Below are 18,716 nucleotides of genomic sequence, written 5' to 3'. Positions count from 1 at the left end.
TTAACGGTTGTACATGAGAAGACACATGAATATGGATACAACTCAAACAAAGAATCTTATTCTCAAGACCACGTGTCATTCCCTAGAGTATCATTTCGTTGTTTAACGGTTGCACATGAGAAGACACATGAATATGGATACAACTCAAACAAAGAATCTTATTCTCAAGACCACGTGTCATTCCCTAGAGTATCATTTCTTTCTTTAACAGTTACACATGAGAAGACACATGAATATGAATACAACTCAAACAAAGAATCTTATTCTCAAGACCACGTGTCATTCCCTAGAGTATCATTTCTTTGTTTAATGGTTGCACATGAGAAGACACATGAATATGAATACAACTCAAACAAAGAATCTTATTCTCAAGAGAAGGTGAAAAGAGGTGTTTATTAAATCACCTGATATCATTTCTCGGCACAAGATCAGCAAGATTGGCAGCTGCCCCTCCCCCTCCACTCCCACCATCCTCATCATCCTCTTCGTCATTGCCGCCTCCTTCTGTCTCACCAACTGCTGATTTCAGTCCTCTGGTTGGTGCTGGCGGCTTCTGGTCTTTGACCTGAAAAACAACAATAATCTCACACTATTAACACTGCCATCAGCCAACCTTCAAATTTTAAAAAGAATTTTCTAATTTTATTGAACCCTGAAACCAAGCTCTTTGCAGGTCAGAAAAAAACCTGTAAACAATCTTGATTTATATGGTCCACATCAAGTGAAGCTCAGCAATATGAAAAGTCATGGTAGAGATGGAATGAGAAAAAGGACAGGCTACCTGTTCAAGTTCGGCATCAATCTGTTGTAGCAAAGCAGGTTTCTCATCTTCAAAGAACATTCTGATGCTTGTGCCAACATACATGTGAAGTACTCCAAGTAGGGCTATAGCTGATGTCCTGACAGCCTGGAACAGATAGAACACAAACATAACGTACTGCAAGTAACACCACTTACTGATTAAACACAACAAAAAGAAATAAAAAAGAAACAGAAATTTAAGGAGGGAGTTTGTCTTTAAAAACAATTCCCCCATGGTGGGGGTATGGATAATTTCTGGAACTAGGCATTGTAAAATTGTCATGAGACCAAACAAAAAAACAAGTGTGTTTCCTGTTGTGCGACTGACCCTATTTTTCTTTTCTTGCTGATTTTTGCCGACCCTAATATTTTTTCATTTCCAAATGCACCACAGGGTTTCCAGTAAGATCATTTCCACTGTTGTATCAGTAACAACCTACCGACCTGCCGACCCCAATTATTTTTCTCATGCAACAGGAAACACACTTATTTTTTGTTTGGCCTGATATATATTTTTAATAAACCATTATAATTATACAGCTTCTCATCAATCCCATAACATAGGTAACTGTCCAATTATTTTCTTTATTGGACAGGTCTTGTTGATATGGGATTAATTAGGCAGCTATATAATTAATAGGTAATGGGATTTCATGCTCCCCAATCAAGAAATAATTAGACTCGAAAAATTCCTCTGACTGCCAAATTGGACTTGGCCTACGGCCTCATCCAATTTTGTCAGTCCTCGGAATTTTCCTCGTCCAATTATTTCTTAATTGGACAGCATGGAGTCCTGTTACATATACTAATTGTTATTAATAGAGAATAAATAGTAGCTTGACTTACTGGGTTGGTGTTAGCAAGAGAGTCTTTGATGAACTGAATATGAGGCTTCAAGTCTATCCTACATGGAATCAGAGGGGAGTCCAGTATTTCACAATCATTGATAATATTAACAAAATGATAGGTGCCTTTTACATCCATGAACATATTTAGAACTAGAACAGCTTGTTCCATTATTCATTCAGCATAAATAGATCTCACATTCTGATTTATTGGGGGCTGGCATTTGAAGAAATAGAAAATGCGTGCAACTGCTGTGCATGTAGTTATAAAGCATGCAGGGGGTTGGCAGAACACAAGAGAAGTCTTAGGAGAAGCACAACACATAGTGGAGACTGTGCTTCTTGAGACTTTTTTGGATACGAATGACGCAACTGAAAGCGTGCATGTGTGCTATTTGCTCTCATAAATCACCCGCTCCCGACCAATCAGAAGACAAGATTACTTTGGAAGGGAACAAAAATTTCATTAAAAGAAGTGCAAGAGTCAACTCTGGTTTCACTGGACACCTGCATGACAATGGTGAGCATAGCAAATTTAAATGGAAGTGCACAAAAAACCCAAACATGGAGAATGGCATACAGCTAATTGAAAAAACGTTGTCTGGTTCAAAAAAGGTTATATCATCAAAGCTAAGACCGAAGGGGAGCATGGGAAGACAAACAATTATGCTAATTTCATGCGTATTGCAGTTTTCCCTTCCTGTGCACATTTTATGCATCATGGCTTTGGCATGTTGTTGATCTAGGTCGACCGACTTTGCTCTACTGTGCATTTTTACATGTCTATATGCAAATATAATACACATTTCGGAGTACCCAAAATCCTTTTCGGTCTTAGCTTTGATGATATAACCTTCTCGAACCAGACTACATTATTTCAATTAGGTGTATAATTTAGACATAAGTATAACTATTTGCTTACTTGAATCCAAAGTCCTTAATAGCATCACCAATCCAGTTTAACGACTCTGCTATCACTTTGGGGTTCTTTTGACCTCCTGCTATCTTGCAAACCTAAAATACAACACATGTGTCGTAGTAGATAATTTTATCACCGTAGGTACGAAGAGAATAGACTGATGTTTCAGTCGTTAGTCCTTCGTTGGAGTCAATGAAAATACGACACAGGTTATTATAAAAGGGATCTTACTGCCATTCTCATAAAATTAAATTTATTGCTGCCGCCAATCAAAAATAATCAGTCAGTATAGAGCAAACAATATATCCGTGAAATATTAGTAATACTAAACTTACACTATTTTATGCTAATTCTATTGTTTTCTTTTGTTTAACAAGCACTATTTTGAACAATTTAGTAATTAGTGTTTCATGGATATATTGTTTGCACTCTATCCTTCATGTTTTTGATTGGCGACAGCGAAAGACCAACTTCTAACCAGGCAAATAGCAACAAATAGAATTTGGGTCTATCTTGAGGGAAAACATAATGTCTGTCAGATACAAACTAGCTTGCTTGTGATTGGCTCTTTCTAAGAGTGGTCTAAGATAAACCATATATGACATTTAATGTCAAATATGAAAGCTAACAGGTTACTATAGAGTTTGGGCCAATCATCAAGTAAAACATGTCTGTTGAATACGACCTACATGTAGCTTGCTTGTGATTGCCTCTTTCTGAGAGTGGTCCAAGATGAAGCATAAACAGTACAAGATTTAATGTTAAATATGAAAGAAAAAGACAGTATGAAGAAACTGCTCACCTTCAGGCTAACGTAATTAAGATTCAATTTTTCAGCAAATTTCGTAAGTGTTTCCTTGCATTGATCTTTAAGCTGCAAACATAATGAAATACATAACTGTATAAAAGTCTTCTACATGTACCTACTGCTTAATAAGTTCCATTTATTTGATTGGTTTGACACTACACGTAAGTAGTAAATGGACCAGGTATTACGGGTTACCAAACCATGACTCAGGGTGAGTTGCACTCATGTGATCTACATGTAACTCTCAGGCAACTTTTCCCTATTTATAGTTTATTCAGGGTTCGTGCTGATGTAACCACTTAAAATTCAAGGACTATTCAAGGAGTATTCAAGGGCCCAAAAATTTTCAAGGAGTATGTTCAGCTAACTATGCCAAGGTTTTACACGGTGGTTGCACATGGCCGACTTTCAGATTTTCCAATCTTTCTGACTAGATCTATTTCAGAACCTTGCAAGTAACAATCAAAGCAAAAATTCAAGGAGTTTTGCTAAAATCGAAAATTCAAGAGTCTTACAAGTGCCTGTGAAAACATGAATTAAATTCAAGGAGTTTTCAAGGAGTTTAAGGAGTAGCACGAACCCTGGCTATTATATTGGAAATATATATGATGATGATATCATTATTGATGATGAAAAAAATATCCAATCAGCATGCGAGAAAGTTATTGTAAAAAATTACCTTAATGTCTCCAATCTTTTCGACCAGTCCTGTTAATGCGTATCCTGCACTGCGGGAGGAGAAGGGCTTGCCAATCTCAGCGATGGTACCACACAGAGCTAGCTTGGCCTTCAAAACCTACAGTCAAATGGTATTTTACACTTTGATTAACCATAACGATCCAGCTGAGCAGTAGATTTTGTTTCAGCCAATCAAAGGATGTTTAGCTGTTTTGCCGCAGAATTGACACTTGGAAGCTGTAGCAATGTAGTGGTGCTTGTCAAGTTGACATTGATTGATCGTGAAAAAGCATATGGCCTTGAACTCATTGGAATTTTAAGAAAACATTTTACTATTCTTTTTGTCAGAAATCGTAATTTGTTTTTTACAATAAAATAGAAATAAAAACTTTTGAAAACAAAGAAAAGTTTGAAGAAAAATAAAACGGTTTTAAGCACACGCTGGATCCGTGTGCAAGCGATTTGTCATTCTGTGTCTGTCCTCTTATTGATCATAGCTGTCAGCCAATCAGATTATGATAATACACTCTGTCATTGTAAAATCGTTAAAGGACAATTTTTACAATAAAGAAAGAAAAAGTTCAAGCTTGAGATATCAACATGTTATGTAACCTGGAAGCCCTAGCAATGTAGTGGTGCTTGTCAAGTTGACATTGAGCATAATATGGTCTTTAGCTCATTGGAATTTTAAGAAAACATTTTACTATTCTTTTTGTCAGAAATCGTAATTTGTTTTTTACAACAAAATAGAAATAAAAACTTTTGAAAACAAAGAAAAGTTTGAAGGAAAAAAAACGGTTTCAAGCACACGCTGGATCCGTGTGCAAGCGATTTGTCATTCTATGTGTCTGTCCTCTTATTGATCATAGCTGTCAGCCAATCAGATTACGATAATGCACTCTGTCATTGTAAAATCGTTAAAGGACAATTTTTACAATAAAGAAAGAAAAAGTTCAAGCTTGAGACATCAACATGTTATGTACCTGGAAATTACTGTCCTTCAAGCCTGGTTTCTTGGCCAGGACTCTGATCAGAACCTGACAAGGCATGGTCTTTGGATCCATGTCATTTACAAGCTAAAGAATCATAATTAAAGCAAATTGGTTAGGTCTTTGGGGTCACTGGATTAGTAGAATGCAAGTTGGTAAGATCTTAGTTTTTGCTAGTTGTATGTTGAGGGTAAGGGGAGGAACCTCAAAAAATCCCCCCCCCGGTGATTGCCTCACAACGAAAATTATTTGTATTTTTGAAGAGCACACTAAATCTTCATACATTAACAAAGAGTGAGAGCATAATACAACGACCAGTTGGCGTCAAACAAGTTGGACAAATCCTTCATCCAAAACATGTGAACCTTGTTGGGCTGCCTGTGCTTTATTTTGGCGCTAATTGAATAGCCTCATACTGAAACTTTTGTACTTGACAAGCGAAGCGTATCTCTGAAGTGGGATATTGAAGGCTCTATAGTGAGTGCAATATACCTTAGCAAGTGCTTCCATGGCAGCAAACCTTTCTTTCCAGTTTGCATGAGACAGTTGGATGAGAAGATCAGCAGGCAGGAGGTCAGCAGCTTTAGCATCTACATCCTCATCCTGTTAAGAAAGATCAGACATGAACTATATGGTGGGACCCCTGTGTGTAGGAATATGAGAATGGATGGTTGAATAGACGGATGGACGGATAGGTGGATGGATGGATGGATGGGATGGATGGATGGATGGATGGGTGGATGGATGGATGGGTGGGTGGATGGATGGATGGATGGATGAATGGACGATGGATGATATCATGTGGGTGGCCATACCGTGTGGGTGGCCGTATCGTGTGTGTGGCTGTATTGTGTGGGTGGCCGAATCGTGTGGATGGCCTGTAGAGTAGGGTTCCATTGTATTTGCACCTAACATAATTGAACCAATCACTACTGGCAGCAATGTCATTCTTACCGTCATTTCTGGTTCTTTTACTTCCTCTAGTGCAGTAGCTCCTCCTCCTCCCTTTCCTCCACCTTTCTTACCATCCCCTTTTCCAACTGCTTTCTTTTTAGCTCCCTGAAAAAAAGGAAATAAAAACGTCATCATGACTTAACAAAAAATGGTTGCTTGATGTTCTCTCTCGCCTGTGATTCAAGGTTTTTTTCTACAGGTTCCCCCCCTCTCCCCACAAAAATCAACTCCTAATTCTAATCGATCTACTTGCTGTCTTATCAATAAGCCTGAAGCAAGATGACATTTTACCCCTGACTCTATACCATAATAGTTTTTTAAATTCTTTCATATTAAAATTTTTGATTCCTTAGAGAATACAGGAACAATAGTCATAATTAAAGAACAAAAGCAATGTGAAAAGGATTATGGTCTAGAGATGGGGGTAAAACGTCATCTCGCTTCAGGCTTATTGGTTGCAAAACCGGTTAGGCTATCCAGCATGTTGTGGTAAATGCATTAGATTTTTTAGTAATGATTGATGGCTTGACTTACGCCTTTAGGTGGGCCCCCTGACTTAGCCACGCCTTTTGCTGAAGGTTTCTTAGCAGCAGATGTACTTTTGGGGGGTGCAGCTGACGATGCAGCAGGCTTTGCTGCTGGTTTGGTAGTTGATTTGCTACCACCACCACTACCACCCTTGGCTGGAGCACTTTTGATCTCTGCCTTTTCACTACATTCTTTGACCTGCATCGATACACATTTTATAATAAATATAATGAAATATAATGATGTTGATGACCACGACAATGATGTATAATGATGATGATGATGGTGGTGATAATGGTGATGATGATGGTTATGATGATGATGACAATGACGATGGATGATGATAATAATACATATCTATAGCACTAAAAGTAAAATTATGTGGTGGTGATGATGATGGTGATGATGGCAATGATGATGAGGATGGTGATGATGATGTTGGTGATGGTATATTGATTAAGATGGATAATACAATAATTGATGATGGATGATAATGATGATGATGGCAATGATGATGGTGATGATGATGATGGTGATGATGGCAATGATGATGATGATGGTGATGATGGCAATGATGATGATGGTGATGATGGCAATGATGATGATGGTGATGATGGCAATGATGATGATGATGGTGATGATGGCAATGATGATGAGGATGGTGATGATGATGGTGATGATGGCAATGATGATGATGATGATGATGGTGATGATGATGGTGATGATGGCAATGATGATGAGGATGGTGATGGTGACAATGATGGTGATGGTATATTGATTAAGATGGATAATACAATAATTGATGATGGATGATGATGATGGATGATGATGATGGTGATGATGACGGATGATGATGATAATACATATCTATAGCACTAAAAGTAAAATTATTCTAATGAATTGGTATGGTCAATTATTAGGTTAGGAGTAAAGGTTATAAAACTACAGACAGCCAGCTGAAAGTACATAGAGTCACGGTGATCTTTCATTTTACCTATTCAAGTGTTAGGAGAAGCATAATTCGTAGCCTTTAAGGAGGCTCGAAACGGTTTTTCTTGAGCGCGCGCGCGCTCTTGGTCCGATGTAGTAGAACTTTTCGTAGTCATAAATTTTAATGTTCAAACTAAAAAAACTCAAAAATTCTGCGGTGAAATTTCTTCAAATTTTGCATAGGGCTTTAGTTTATGTTTTCAAAAACTTAAGGAAAATGTTAAAAAATCTATAAAAGGGAACTATTCCAAACAAATTTTATTGATTTTTATGAATTCCCTTTTACAGAATTTTTTCTTTTTTTTGTCAAAAAGAAGATTACGATACAAAGTTGAAATATTCCAGTTTTTAAAAAAGTTCACCATTTGGTTCCTGAGTTATGATTTTTTAAATAAACATTTTTGATGGTATACCAAGGGTTCTGATGTTGTCATGGCAACGTCTTACGTCATTTTTTCATGTTCATTGTGATCTGTGGTTTATGGTCTTTGGCTTTCCTGGCTTTCTTGCTGTCATATTATAGTCATTAATTTTTTTTAGTTCATAATGTGAAGTCACAAAACCCTTTCCAGCCTATTTAAAGCCACCAGTATATGGAATTACCTTTTCTGCCTTGATCTTGTCCAGCTTATCTACATAAGGATTCATTGTCTTTTCACCAATCAACTTGAGCAAGGTTCCAAGGGCTTCTGCCGCAGCATCTCTGACTGGACCAAATGTGTCATCCATTCTCTACACACAAATTTCAGATATTAGGCCTTCATTGACTAATTAACTCTGCCAAAGGATGCTATGTTAAAGGGGCTGGTTGTACTAAGGGTGGATAGCTCTATCTGATGGGTAAATCCTTATCTATTGGATAAGTTAAAGCTGTTATCCAATAAATTTATCCACTGGATACATTTATCTGTTGGATAGTGCTATCCACCCTTTGTACAACCAGGTCCAGGAGCAGAACCAAGAGTCTGATGGCAGGATGTGGGGATAGGAGTGGGGGAGGCGAGGGTTTGGAGCGAAACAATTTGGCATTTAATTTAGTAAAATCTCACTCCCCCCCTCCCCCCTTATTTAAAAAGTTTTTTTTAAACTAAATCTTTATTACATAGCGAGCGCTACGCAATCACATCAGTGCTCACTATCGAGTTTTGGATGCATGCTCACGCACGCTAATCAGACAATCAGAGCGTGCTTTATATCGTGGCTATGTCATAATGCTTTTGTTTAGTATCTACAGTACCTGGACTAGCAGAGCACATGTTGGCTTGAGAAAAGCTTTAGGTACAGCTGCTGGCGCACTAATCAGCCAATCAGAGCGTGCTTTATATCGTGACTATGTCATAACGCTTTTGTTTAGTATCTACCTGGACTAGCAGAGCACATGTTGGCTTGAGAAAAGCTTTAGGTACAGCTGCTGGCACACTCTTACAAAAACATCTTGTGATGAACTTGATGGTCTCTTCTTTCACACTGGGATTCTTGTGGTCAAGTGCCAATAGGATGTCTTCTTGAAGGGCAACCAAGGTTGTCTGAAATAAAACCGGGAGAAAATTACAGATTAAACACTGAAAGAACCCTTGGTCTGATATAGCTCAGGGTATGGCAAACTCAGATCAAAACCTGAAACAAACTGAGGGTTGATTTAAGTCAGGGCAAGCAATGTTTACTCACAGATGGAACCCTAAAACAACCCCTGAGCTTTGGGCTGATGATATTCAGGACAGGGCTAACTCACAGATAGAACCCTGAAACAACCTCTGGGCTGATCTAAGTCAAGGCATGGCTAACTCACAGATTGAACCCTGAAACAACCTCTGGGCTGATCTAAGTCAAGGCATGGCTAACTCACAGATTGAACCCTGAAACAACCTCTGGGCTGATCTAAGTCAAGGCATGGCTAACTCACAGATTGAACCCTGAAAGAACATGAGGGCTGATCTAAGTCAGGGCATGGCTAACTCATAGATAGAACCCTGAAACAACCTCTGGGCTGATCTAAGTCGGGGCATGACTAAAACACAGATCCAACCCTAAAACAACCTCTGGGCAGTGTGCTGATGAAATCCAGGGCAGGGCTAATTCACAAATGAAATTAGAATTTAGCATGTTAAGTTTTGAAGAGGGAGGACAACCTGACATGAAGTCCAGGAATGCAACTGCACACCCCAGAGGTGATAGGCAAGTGCATTATTGCTATCCCGCTTAGTTTGATTCTTATGTTTATTTGCAATTTGATAACATTATTTTATGTACTTACTGTCAAGAACACAGCATCGATAGCATCTTTCAAAGCAGAAACAACATTAGCCTTCTTCTCCTTGAACTTCTCCAGGATTGCAGGTGTAATCAAAGGGGCATAGGAAGAAAACTTCTTTCTTAAACCAGTTGCTAGTAACCCTATGCATTTAGCAGCTACCGCTACAACCATGACGTTTGCATCTTTGGAAATAATCTGAAAAGGATTGATACATAATTGAGAATTATTGGAATATCTTGATAGGTATTCAGGTCTTGAAATAACATCTGTGCAGTGATCATTGGCTACATCAGACTGATTAATGCATGACCATGCAATGTGGCTGGTCAAGAGAACTGGCCTAAAAAGCATTTGACTAGACATTACAGTAACTAGTCACAATTTTGTCCAGAACATTGTCCATAGACCAGCCAGACTTATCAACATGTGACCAGTCAATGTGACCAGTCAATGTGACCAGTCAATGTGACCAGTCAATGTGACCAGTCAATGTGACCAGTCAATTTGACCAGTCCATGTGACCAGTCAATGTGACCAGTCAATGTGACCAGTCAATGTGACCAGTCAATTTGACCAGTCCGTGGGATCAGTCCATGGGACCAGTCAATTTGACCAGTCAATGTGACCAGTCCATGGGACCAGTCAATTTGACCAGTCCGTGGGATCAGTCCATGGGACCAGCCAGACTTATCAACATGTGACCAGTCAATGTGACCAGTCCATGGGACCAGTCCATGGGACCAGTCCATGGGACCAGTCCATGGGACCAGCCCATGTGACCAGTCCATGTGACCTGCCAATGTGACCAGCCAATGTGACCAGTCCATGTGACCAGTCCATGTGACCAGTTCATAACAACATTTCAATTGCTCCTAACCTTTTTCAGTGCTGATAATAATTCTCCATATTGGCCACCCTCTAGTTTAGGTTTGGATGCCAGTTTTTCCAATGCTTCTAATGCTTCTTTTCTCGTCTGCCACTTTTTAGCTTCCTGAAATACCAACATAAAACATAAGACAAGCTCAGCTAGAAGCACCAGTAAATAATAATTCATACAATTTTTAAAATTACAGCTCACTCTTTTCATCAGCAGTGAGAAACAGTCCTGTAGCAGCAAAATTGTAGCGGCATATGCCAGAATCTTTACCGCCATGTGCCTTTAACTGTGCAACCTTACCAACCAAGGCCACACAGACAAATTATCATACAAATTAGCCAATCATGATTGAGTATTTAAACAATAGAATCTGTACCAATTTTCACATTTTCCTCTTTAAAATCATATATTTTACTTTATATGAGTGTGTGTATGATCTGAATATTGAACAAGAAACAGTTTAAGATCCAGACTTCACTAATTCAACTGTCATGCAGCGTCGAAAATGTGATTTGTGAGTTTGATCTAAAAATTTGTTTGGGTGGCCTTGTTGTAGTTGCACTGTAAGCTAGAAGAGGGAGTCAAATAGAATAGAACAGAATAGGATAGGATAGGATAGAATAGGATAGAAAAGAATAGAATAGAATAGGATAGAATAGAATAGGATAGAAAAGAATAGAATAGAATAGAATAGGATAGATAGGATAGGATAGGATAGGATAGGATAGAATAGAATTTATTCGCTCATGTAGTTGAAAGTTCACAGCTTTTGCTAATAGTACAGTAAATGAGGGTTTTTAGTATATGTTTATATATATAATTTTGTACATAATTAAAAGCATTGAGCCTGAGGGCTAAGGAAGGATTTAAACTGGAAAACTTACCAAGTTTTCATAAAAGTCTTTGGGAAGTTTGGAGAGAATCTCAACAGCATCCATCATTTCATAAGGATCAATGTCCACCTCAGCATCTTCACCTTCATCATCATCATCACCACCGCCTGTAACAGAAAAGATATGAATCCTTTGATTATGCTAGGAATTTTACAGTATTTACTTGTTTAAGAGCTGCTCCCGTTCACCCCCCCCCCCCCCCCCCCCAACCCATAAAATAAGCCATGAAGTAGTGCCTGATAGATATTGCATTTTGCATATAGTAGTAGTGCAGTCAATATGAAATACGTATCAATAAATTCCGGACATGACTACATCTATAATTTCAGAACCATGCAATTAACAATCAAAAAAGAAAGTCAAGACGTTTTCAAGGAGTTTTGCTAAAATTAAAGAGCTTGAAAAGGTTATTTAAATTCAAGTAGTTTTCAATGAGTTTTGCTAAAATTAAAGAGCTTGAAAAGGTTATTTAAATTCAAGTAGTTTTCAATGAGTTTTGCTAAAATTAAAGAGCTTGAAAACGTTATTTAAATTCAAGTAGTTTTCAATGAGTTTAAGAATTAGCATGCTGTTTTCATGAACAGCACAAACCCCTCTAGGATGACCATGAAGGATGACACAATACTTTAGTAAAGAAAAATATTACACCACTAGTATAATTCTCATTAAATATTAGGCCAATAGTCCTTTTTACAGTTCTATTCAGTGACCACGAATAATAGTTCCTAGCCGAGGCTGGAGTTTCTGTGCATAGCAAAACTACAGTTTATCACGCACGGTAACTCCAGCCTCAGCTAGGAACTATTATTCGTGGTCACTGAATAGAACTGTAAAAAGGAGTATTAAATGTACATGTAAATTAAATATTAGGCCAAATTTAGTTAAATTATCCATTGCTCAAGGTCTTACCATCTGCGGCATCATCACCTTCGGGTTCCACGCCCTGCCCTTGTTCCTCTTCTAGTTTCTTCTGCTGCGTTCTGGTTAGTCTTGTTGGTGGAGGTGGTTTGGGAGGTAGACTGGCCCATTCATCCTCTAACTCTTTTAACTTTGTTAAAAAAAAGTAAAAAAAAGATTAGTAAGTCTAGACACTTTTTAATTTTTATTATTTGCATCATTTTGCTAGAAATACCACTTAGCACCTGAATCGCCAGGGCACAGGTTCAAATCCCGCTCAAGTTGCTCGATATACTTCACAAATCAACCCAATTAGATACATTGGGATTTTTTCTGAGTCTTATAATTAGCAGCTGCATAAGTTGCTGATGCACAAGTTGCTTGATATACTTCACAAATCAACCCAATTAGATACATTGGGATTTTTTCTGAGTCTTATAATTAGCAGCTGCATAAGTTGCTGATGCACAAGTTGCTTGATATACTTCACAAATCAACCCAATTAGATACATTGGGATTTTTTCTGAGTCTTATAATTAGCAGCTGCATAAGTTGCTGATGCACAAGTTGCTTGATATACTTCACAAATCAACCCAATTAGATACATTGGGATTTTTTCTGAGTCTTATAATTAGCAGCTGCATAAGTTGCTGATGCACAAGTTGCTTGATATACTTCACAAATCAACCCAATTAGATACATTGGGATTTTTTCTGAGTCTTATAATTAGCAGCTGCATAAGTTGCTGATGCACAAGTTGCTTGATATACTTCACAGATCAACCCAATTAGATACATTGGGATTTTTTCTGAGTCTTATAATTAGCAGCTGCATAAGTTGCTGATGCACAAGTTGCTTGATATACTTCACAGATCAACCCAATTAGATACATTGGGATTTTTTCTGAGTCTTATAATTAGCAGCTGCATAAGTTGCTGATGCATAAGTTGCTTGATATACTACACAAATCAACCCAATAAGATACATAATATCAGCAGTAGAAAAAAATATATAGTCTATATAAAAAGGTCAATACACTGTGAAAAGATGAAAAAACTTACTGACATTTCAGACGCTAGTCCTTCATCGGAGTATAATTTGCCTTTTTATCATTACTTTTTGTTAGAAACACCGACGCAGCTCACACCAGTTTTTAGCTAGTTATCTTTTCCTATGGTCTATATAATTATATTCTCATAGACAAATAAGACTTACTTGCACAGGTTTAATATTTTGTAACTGAGCTCTGAGGGCATCTTTGATCCACTTGTAAATCTCTATACTTAATAACTTAGCCTGGGGGGAAAATAAAAGAATATAAAGCTAGTTATATTAAAATTTATTAAACCCTAAAATAACCTCTTGGCTGATCTAAGTCAGGGCATGGCTAACTCACAGACTGATCACTGAAACAACCTCTTGGCTGATCTAAGTCAGGGTATGGCTAACTCACAGACTGATCACTGAAACAACCTCTTGGCTGATCTATGTCAGGGCATGGCTAACCCACAGATCATATTAAAAATTTAGCTTGATAGGTTTTGCAGAGAAAGCAAAACTGAATAACCTGCAGAAAAAACCTAGAATAGCCCACCTCCGAGATACAGTGTATGCTTCGCTTGTCACACACCTTGGTCAGTCATTCGTGACAGGCGCTAAGAATTAATTTAATTTAGCACGTAGCCCCATACTGAAACCTTTGTTCGTGACAAGCAAAGCATATCTCGGAAGTGGGCTATTAAGACAGAAGCCTTCATATTTAAAACATTAAGAAATGACGTGGATATTTCCTACCTCTTCTCTTACTGTCTTGTCGCTGTGGTCCAATAGCTTAGGTATGGTTTTAACTATAGGTTTAAGTAAAAATATCTTTCCACCAAATTCACTGAAAAAGTACAATCAGAATGAAATATTACATATATGATACAACTGCCATTTACCAAACATGCATTAAAGAATCCTAGTCAACTACGATGCACTGTGCCCCTATATATATTATTGTTTACATCATTTGATGACATCGTTGTCAAAGCTCTTCCAAGCACTGGTGGAGCAAAATTGTTTACATCATTTGATGACATTGTTGTCGAAGCTCTTCCAAGCACTGGTGGAGCAAAATTGTTTACATCATTTGATGACATCGTTGTCGAAGCTCTTCCAAGCACTGGTGGAGCAAAATTTCTGCAAATTCCCTATGCCAAGGCCTTCAAATTTCCAAAGTTTCTTCCTTTCATTTCACAGCAAGTAGGTTGAATTTTTCAGAGACATTCTCTTGGAGACATTATGACATTTTAGTAGTCCAAGTGTTAGACATTCCAACCTTTGAAATCTACCTTAGATTCATTGTCACAATAGACCATTTTCAAGTTCCAAATTACCGCTGTGTTCCTTGATTACAGACTCATTTACTCAGGATTAGCCTCGTATCAGTGTTTAAATATTCACAAATACCAACAGAAAAGTAAACAATGCACAACTTCAACAATACAAACACTTTGAAACTCGACGGACCTTGACTGGAACACGTGAATATTCAACACAAAGTCGAGGCTAACCCTGTGCAAATGAGTCTGTAATCAAGAAACACAGCGGTAATTTGGAATTCGAAACGGGTCTATTTTAAAAAATCTCAAGAAAAGCATAAAATGACTATGTATGTTCACCGCTTAGCTGGATTGTTTGATTATCTAATAGATGATGTACTTCTTATCTTTTTTATCTTACCTTATAATCTGTCTAAGAACATAAGTACAAGCTGCAACTATTTTAGGTTGCTTGTTTTCTAATCCTTTAAGAAGTTCATCCTGTGAAAATCCAAGGTTGGTAACAAAAAATGAGATTGATTGAAAGGAAAATACTGTACACAAAGCAATACACTTTTTGATTTTTGGGGCCTAATGTTTTCCCATTACAGATCATGATTGATCTGGCTGACAATTTTTTTGGTGATCGTTGCTGCGATTTTTGTGGCAATTTTCAGGGTTCATGCTGAGGTAACCACTAAAAATTCAAGGGCTATTCAAGGAGTATACAAGGACCCAAAAATGAATTTTCAAGGAGTATGTTGACCTAACTGTCCCAAGGTTTTACACGTTGGTTGCACATGACCGACTTTCAGATTTTCCGATCTTTCTGACTAGATCTATTTCAGAACCATGCAAGTAACGATCAAAGCAAGTGAGTTTTCAAGGAGTTTCGCTAAAATCGTAAAATTCAAGAGCTTTTCAAGTGCCCTTCTTGAAAGCGTGAATTAAATCCTAGGAGTTTTTAAGGAGGAACAGTTACCTGGATACAGTATATGTGTCTAAGGATAAAACAAAATTCAAAGATAAACAGATAAGACAAAATTTATCATACTTTTCAAAAATGGCAAGAAAACCCACGGCAAAATCACAGCAAACATCGCCAGTGTAAATTATTATTGCAGCCATTGTTCTTGAATTTCCATACAAATGTACTGACAAGTCAGTACATTCTTACTGAAATCAGAGAACAATGTCTGAACCTTTTAGTAACTGTAACACAATCCAATACAATTTATAACACGTGATGGTTAGTGCTGAAGTGGTGAATTGCACAAATTAGTAAGTTCAGTAGACCTCAGTAGACCGTAGACCTACAAAACTTTGCACTAATTTGTACAATTTTGTTAGTTACCTTTTTCACGGATATAGAGCAGTTTTCGTATGACTGAAAAATTCACGGCACGAACACAGACCAATCACATTGCACGAGAATTTACTCTCCATCCAATCAAATACCCAAAACACGGCATAAACATGGCGCGGACACGGTTACACCAAGGTCACGGCAATGCCAGACCAATCGTATTGCGTGTGAAAAAATCAGCCAATTAAAATTCTAGAAAGCATCACGGTCACGGCACGTCACGCTTACGACACTGAGCTTTTCGCAGTCATACGAAAACTGCTATATAGTATGCACTCTATTTACATTACCTGAACTATATCTTGTTTCTCTACTTCAACGTACATTAACACTATATCTATTCCCTTCTCTTTGGTTTTCGGCCTGGCGTTAAAACATTTTAGTATACAACCACTAACTATATCACCAGCCGCCCTGAAAAAAGAATAATAATGGTTTAATAATGATTAATAAAGATTTATGATTTACATAGCGCCCTTTCTATATGGATATAATCGAAGGCGCTTTACATTGAGTTGGGAATTTCAGATTGCTTTTTTATGCAATTTACAATCATGATACAGTAGGTGGTTAGTATGAACTTCCCGCCAAAGTTCAGATCTTGGTTGGCTTACAAAAGTTGATTTTCAACCAGGGTTTTCTTCAGGGTTTTCTCCAGGATCTCTGGTTCCCTCAATCCGTAAAAAGCAACATGTTAGTTGAGTGTTGTAAATATAGAATGTAGCAATAGTGCGTGTGGAGGGAACCTCACGGAAAAGCCTCACATGGGGAGTGGTGGTTGTAAAATATGAGTTTATAAGTTTATCTTCTAGATTTCCTTTGGGTTATTTATTTGGTAACTTCATATATATTCTATATACTAAACCAATTCCCAAATTTTGGAGGGAAGTTCAGAAGTTCACCGTGAACTTCGTTTTGAATTTCCTAATTTGCTCGCCAATTTAGGAATTTTCGAACATAGTTCGGAACCCAAAAGTGTAAAGTAATGAGAAATCGGCTGTAATAAGACCACGTAACAAAACAACCTATCAAAAATGTATCTAATTGAGCAGATCTGCGCAGTATATCAAGCAACTTATGCAGTTGCTAATTATAAGACTCAGAAAATATTTTTGAGTCTTGAACGGATTTCGTAAGTTGTTTGATATACTGCGTAGATCAGCTCTATATGGATACATTATAACTACAGTACAAATATATAGTCTATATATATATATATTCTCATACTGTACACCTAATAAAAATAAAATACATTTACTAAAGGAACAGACTAAAACCTGCAAATCAATCAAAATAGAATTTATATAAAATACTTAATTTGTTCATTTATCAAATCTGACAATACAAACCAGACAATGCAATAATTAATTAGTCTGGGAGGATGCACAATATATTTTTTAAAATGCAAAATTGTGGTTTCCAAAAAATCAAGAAAAAATACCAGATAGTAAAGATGATCTTAGGAACAATAATTAAATACTAAATATTGAATTATACGTAGAAAAAAATGAAATAAGTTAAGTTAAATTTAAGTTTGTCATTTACATATTTAAATAAAATTGTACAATAAATATTAAATTCCAGAGTAATCTATATTCAAAGGCTAAAAAATTACCAAAATGATCTAACTCTTTTGAAGTCTTAAAAATAAGAAAACAAATCGTAAACATTTTAAATAAAAAGTTGATAAAATAGAAGTGACGTGAATCATTTCAGCACATTTTTGATGAAAATTTAGAACCAGGATTCATTCGGATTCCACCCAAGATGGCTGTTAGCCTTTGATATTATAAAATATAATTCATATGTACAATATTAGGAGGATTCATAGATTACGATTCGCGTTTTACCTTCCACTTATCGAAGGAGAAGCTTTTTCCACGAAAGTAAGTACGGCTTCGAGACCTTTTTCTTGTGCAACAGCGTTACTATCGATCACAATTTTCTTGAAAAAGCCCAAATATTTCGAAAATTCTCCACTACTCTCGCTCGTAGCTTGCTTAAAAGTCTTCGTTAATTCTTCATAACCACTAACACGGGCTTTCCACACCTAAAAACCAAGAAAAAAATATTTTTTCAGATTCAAATTTTCGATTTTTCTGCTGTCACTTTGCCTCCAACTTCGACTTTCCTCGAGACGATTCTTTGGAGTAAAAATACCTTATGAGTGAGTTTGTCCTCTAAGGCTAATTTTCCAAGATCCAAGTCATCTCCCATAGCTTCTCAGGGGTGGAGGAAGCATAGAATATGGAATATTTAGGTGTTTTTGAGGTGGATATTTTGGTGTTTTTCGTTGTTCGAGCGGGAAGAGTCAACGTACAACAAGATATTTGAAATGGAGAAATACTATCCACCACGTGATGTCTATGGGCTAATCACAGCAGCGCTAGCTCCAGGGAATAGCGATCTATGATTGCACAGGAACCCCGTAAGTGACTGTGACTACGATGTAATGAAAAAGAAAAAGGGATAAAGGAAGGAAGGAAGGAAGGAAGGAAAAAGAGAGGGAGAAAAAAGACAGATGAGACGAGAGACAAGGAGAATGTGGAAAAAAGGAAACGAGAGAAGAGAAGAGAAGAGAAGAGAAGAGAAGAGAAGAGAAGAGAAGAGAAGC

The 18,716-nt window shown here is 37.3% G+C and overlaps 1 protein-coding gene across 2 annotated transcripts in view; it reads right to left on the bottom strand.

Moving 5' to 3' along the window:
• The window catches only part of LOC116302090 (cytoskeleton-associated protein 5), a 40,712-nt gene extending 22,280 nt beyond the window's left edge, over positions 1-18,432 (bottom strand). For both annotated transcript variants that reach the window (XM_089026763.1, XM_089026764.1), the window contains exons 1-22: positions 18,263-18,432; positions 17,953-18,152; positions 16,393-16,516; positions 15,158-15,237; positions 14,228-14,318; positions 13,649-13,729; positions 12,446-12,584; positions 11,528-11,643; positions 10,644-10,757; positions 9,767-9,961; positions 8,874-9,038; positions 8,116-8,244; positions 6,529-6,720; positions 5,995-6,099; positions 5,533-5,643; positions 5,035-5,127; positions 4,053-4,169; positions 3,368-3,439; positions 2,569-2,660; positions 1,648-1,705; positions 782-907; positions 405-565 (exon numbers count right to left, since the gene is read on the bottom strand). In XM_089026763.1, the coding sequence (XP_088882889.1) occupies positions 405-565; positions 782-907; positions 1,648-1,705; positions 2,569-2,660; positions 3,368-3,439; positions 4,053-4,169; positions 5,035-5,127; positions 5,533-5,643; positions 5,995-6,099; positions 6,529-6,720; positions 8,116-8,244; positions 8,874-9,038; positions 9,767-9,961; positions 10,644-10,757; positions 11,528-11,643; positions 12,446-12,584; positions 13,649-13,729; positions 14,228-14,318; positions 15,158-15,237; positions 16,393-16,516; positions 17,953-18,152; positions 18,263-18,319 (2,618 nt within the window). In that variant the 5' untranslated portion in view covers positions 18,320-18,432. The remainder of the gene's footprint in view (positions 1-404; positions 566-781; positions 908-1,647; positions 1,706-2,568; positions 2,661-3,367; positions 3,440-4,052; positions 4,170-5,034; positions 5,128-5,532; positions 5,644-5,994; positions 6,100-6,528; positions 6,721-8,115; positions 8,245-8,873; positions 9,039-9,766; positions 9,962-10,643; positions 10,758-11,527; positions 11,644-12,445; positions 12,585-13,648; positions 13,730-14,227; positions 14,319-15,157; positions 15,238-16,392; positions 16,517-17,952; positions 18,153-18,262) is intronic.
• Between the last annotated feature and the right edge of the window lie 284 nt (positions 18,433-18,716).

This window comes from Actinia tenebrosa, unplaced genomic scaffold (genome assembly GCF_029948245.1).
Source record: "Actinia tenebrosa isolate PJP-AT-01 unplaced genomic scaffold, QUT_ActTen_1.0 PGA_scaffold10__47_contigs__length_13832649, whole genome shotgun sequence".
Lineage (NCBI taxonomy): Eukaryota > Metazoa > Cnidaria > Anthozoa > Actiniaria > Actiniidae > Actinia > Actinia tenebrosa.
Note: the sequence above shows the minus strand (reverse complement) of the source record. Positions and strands in the feature narration are given on the sequence as shown.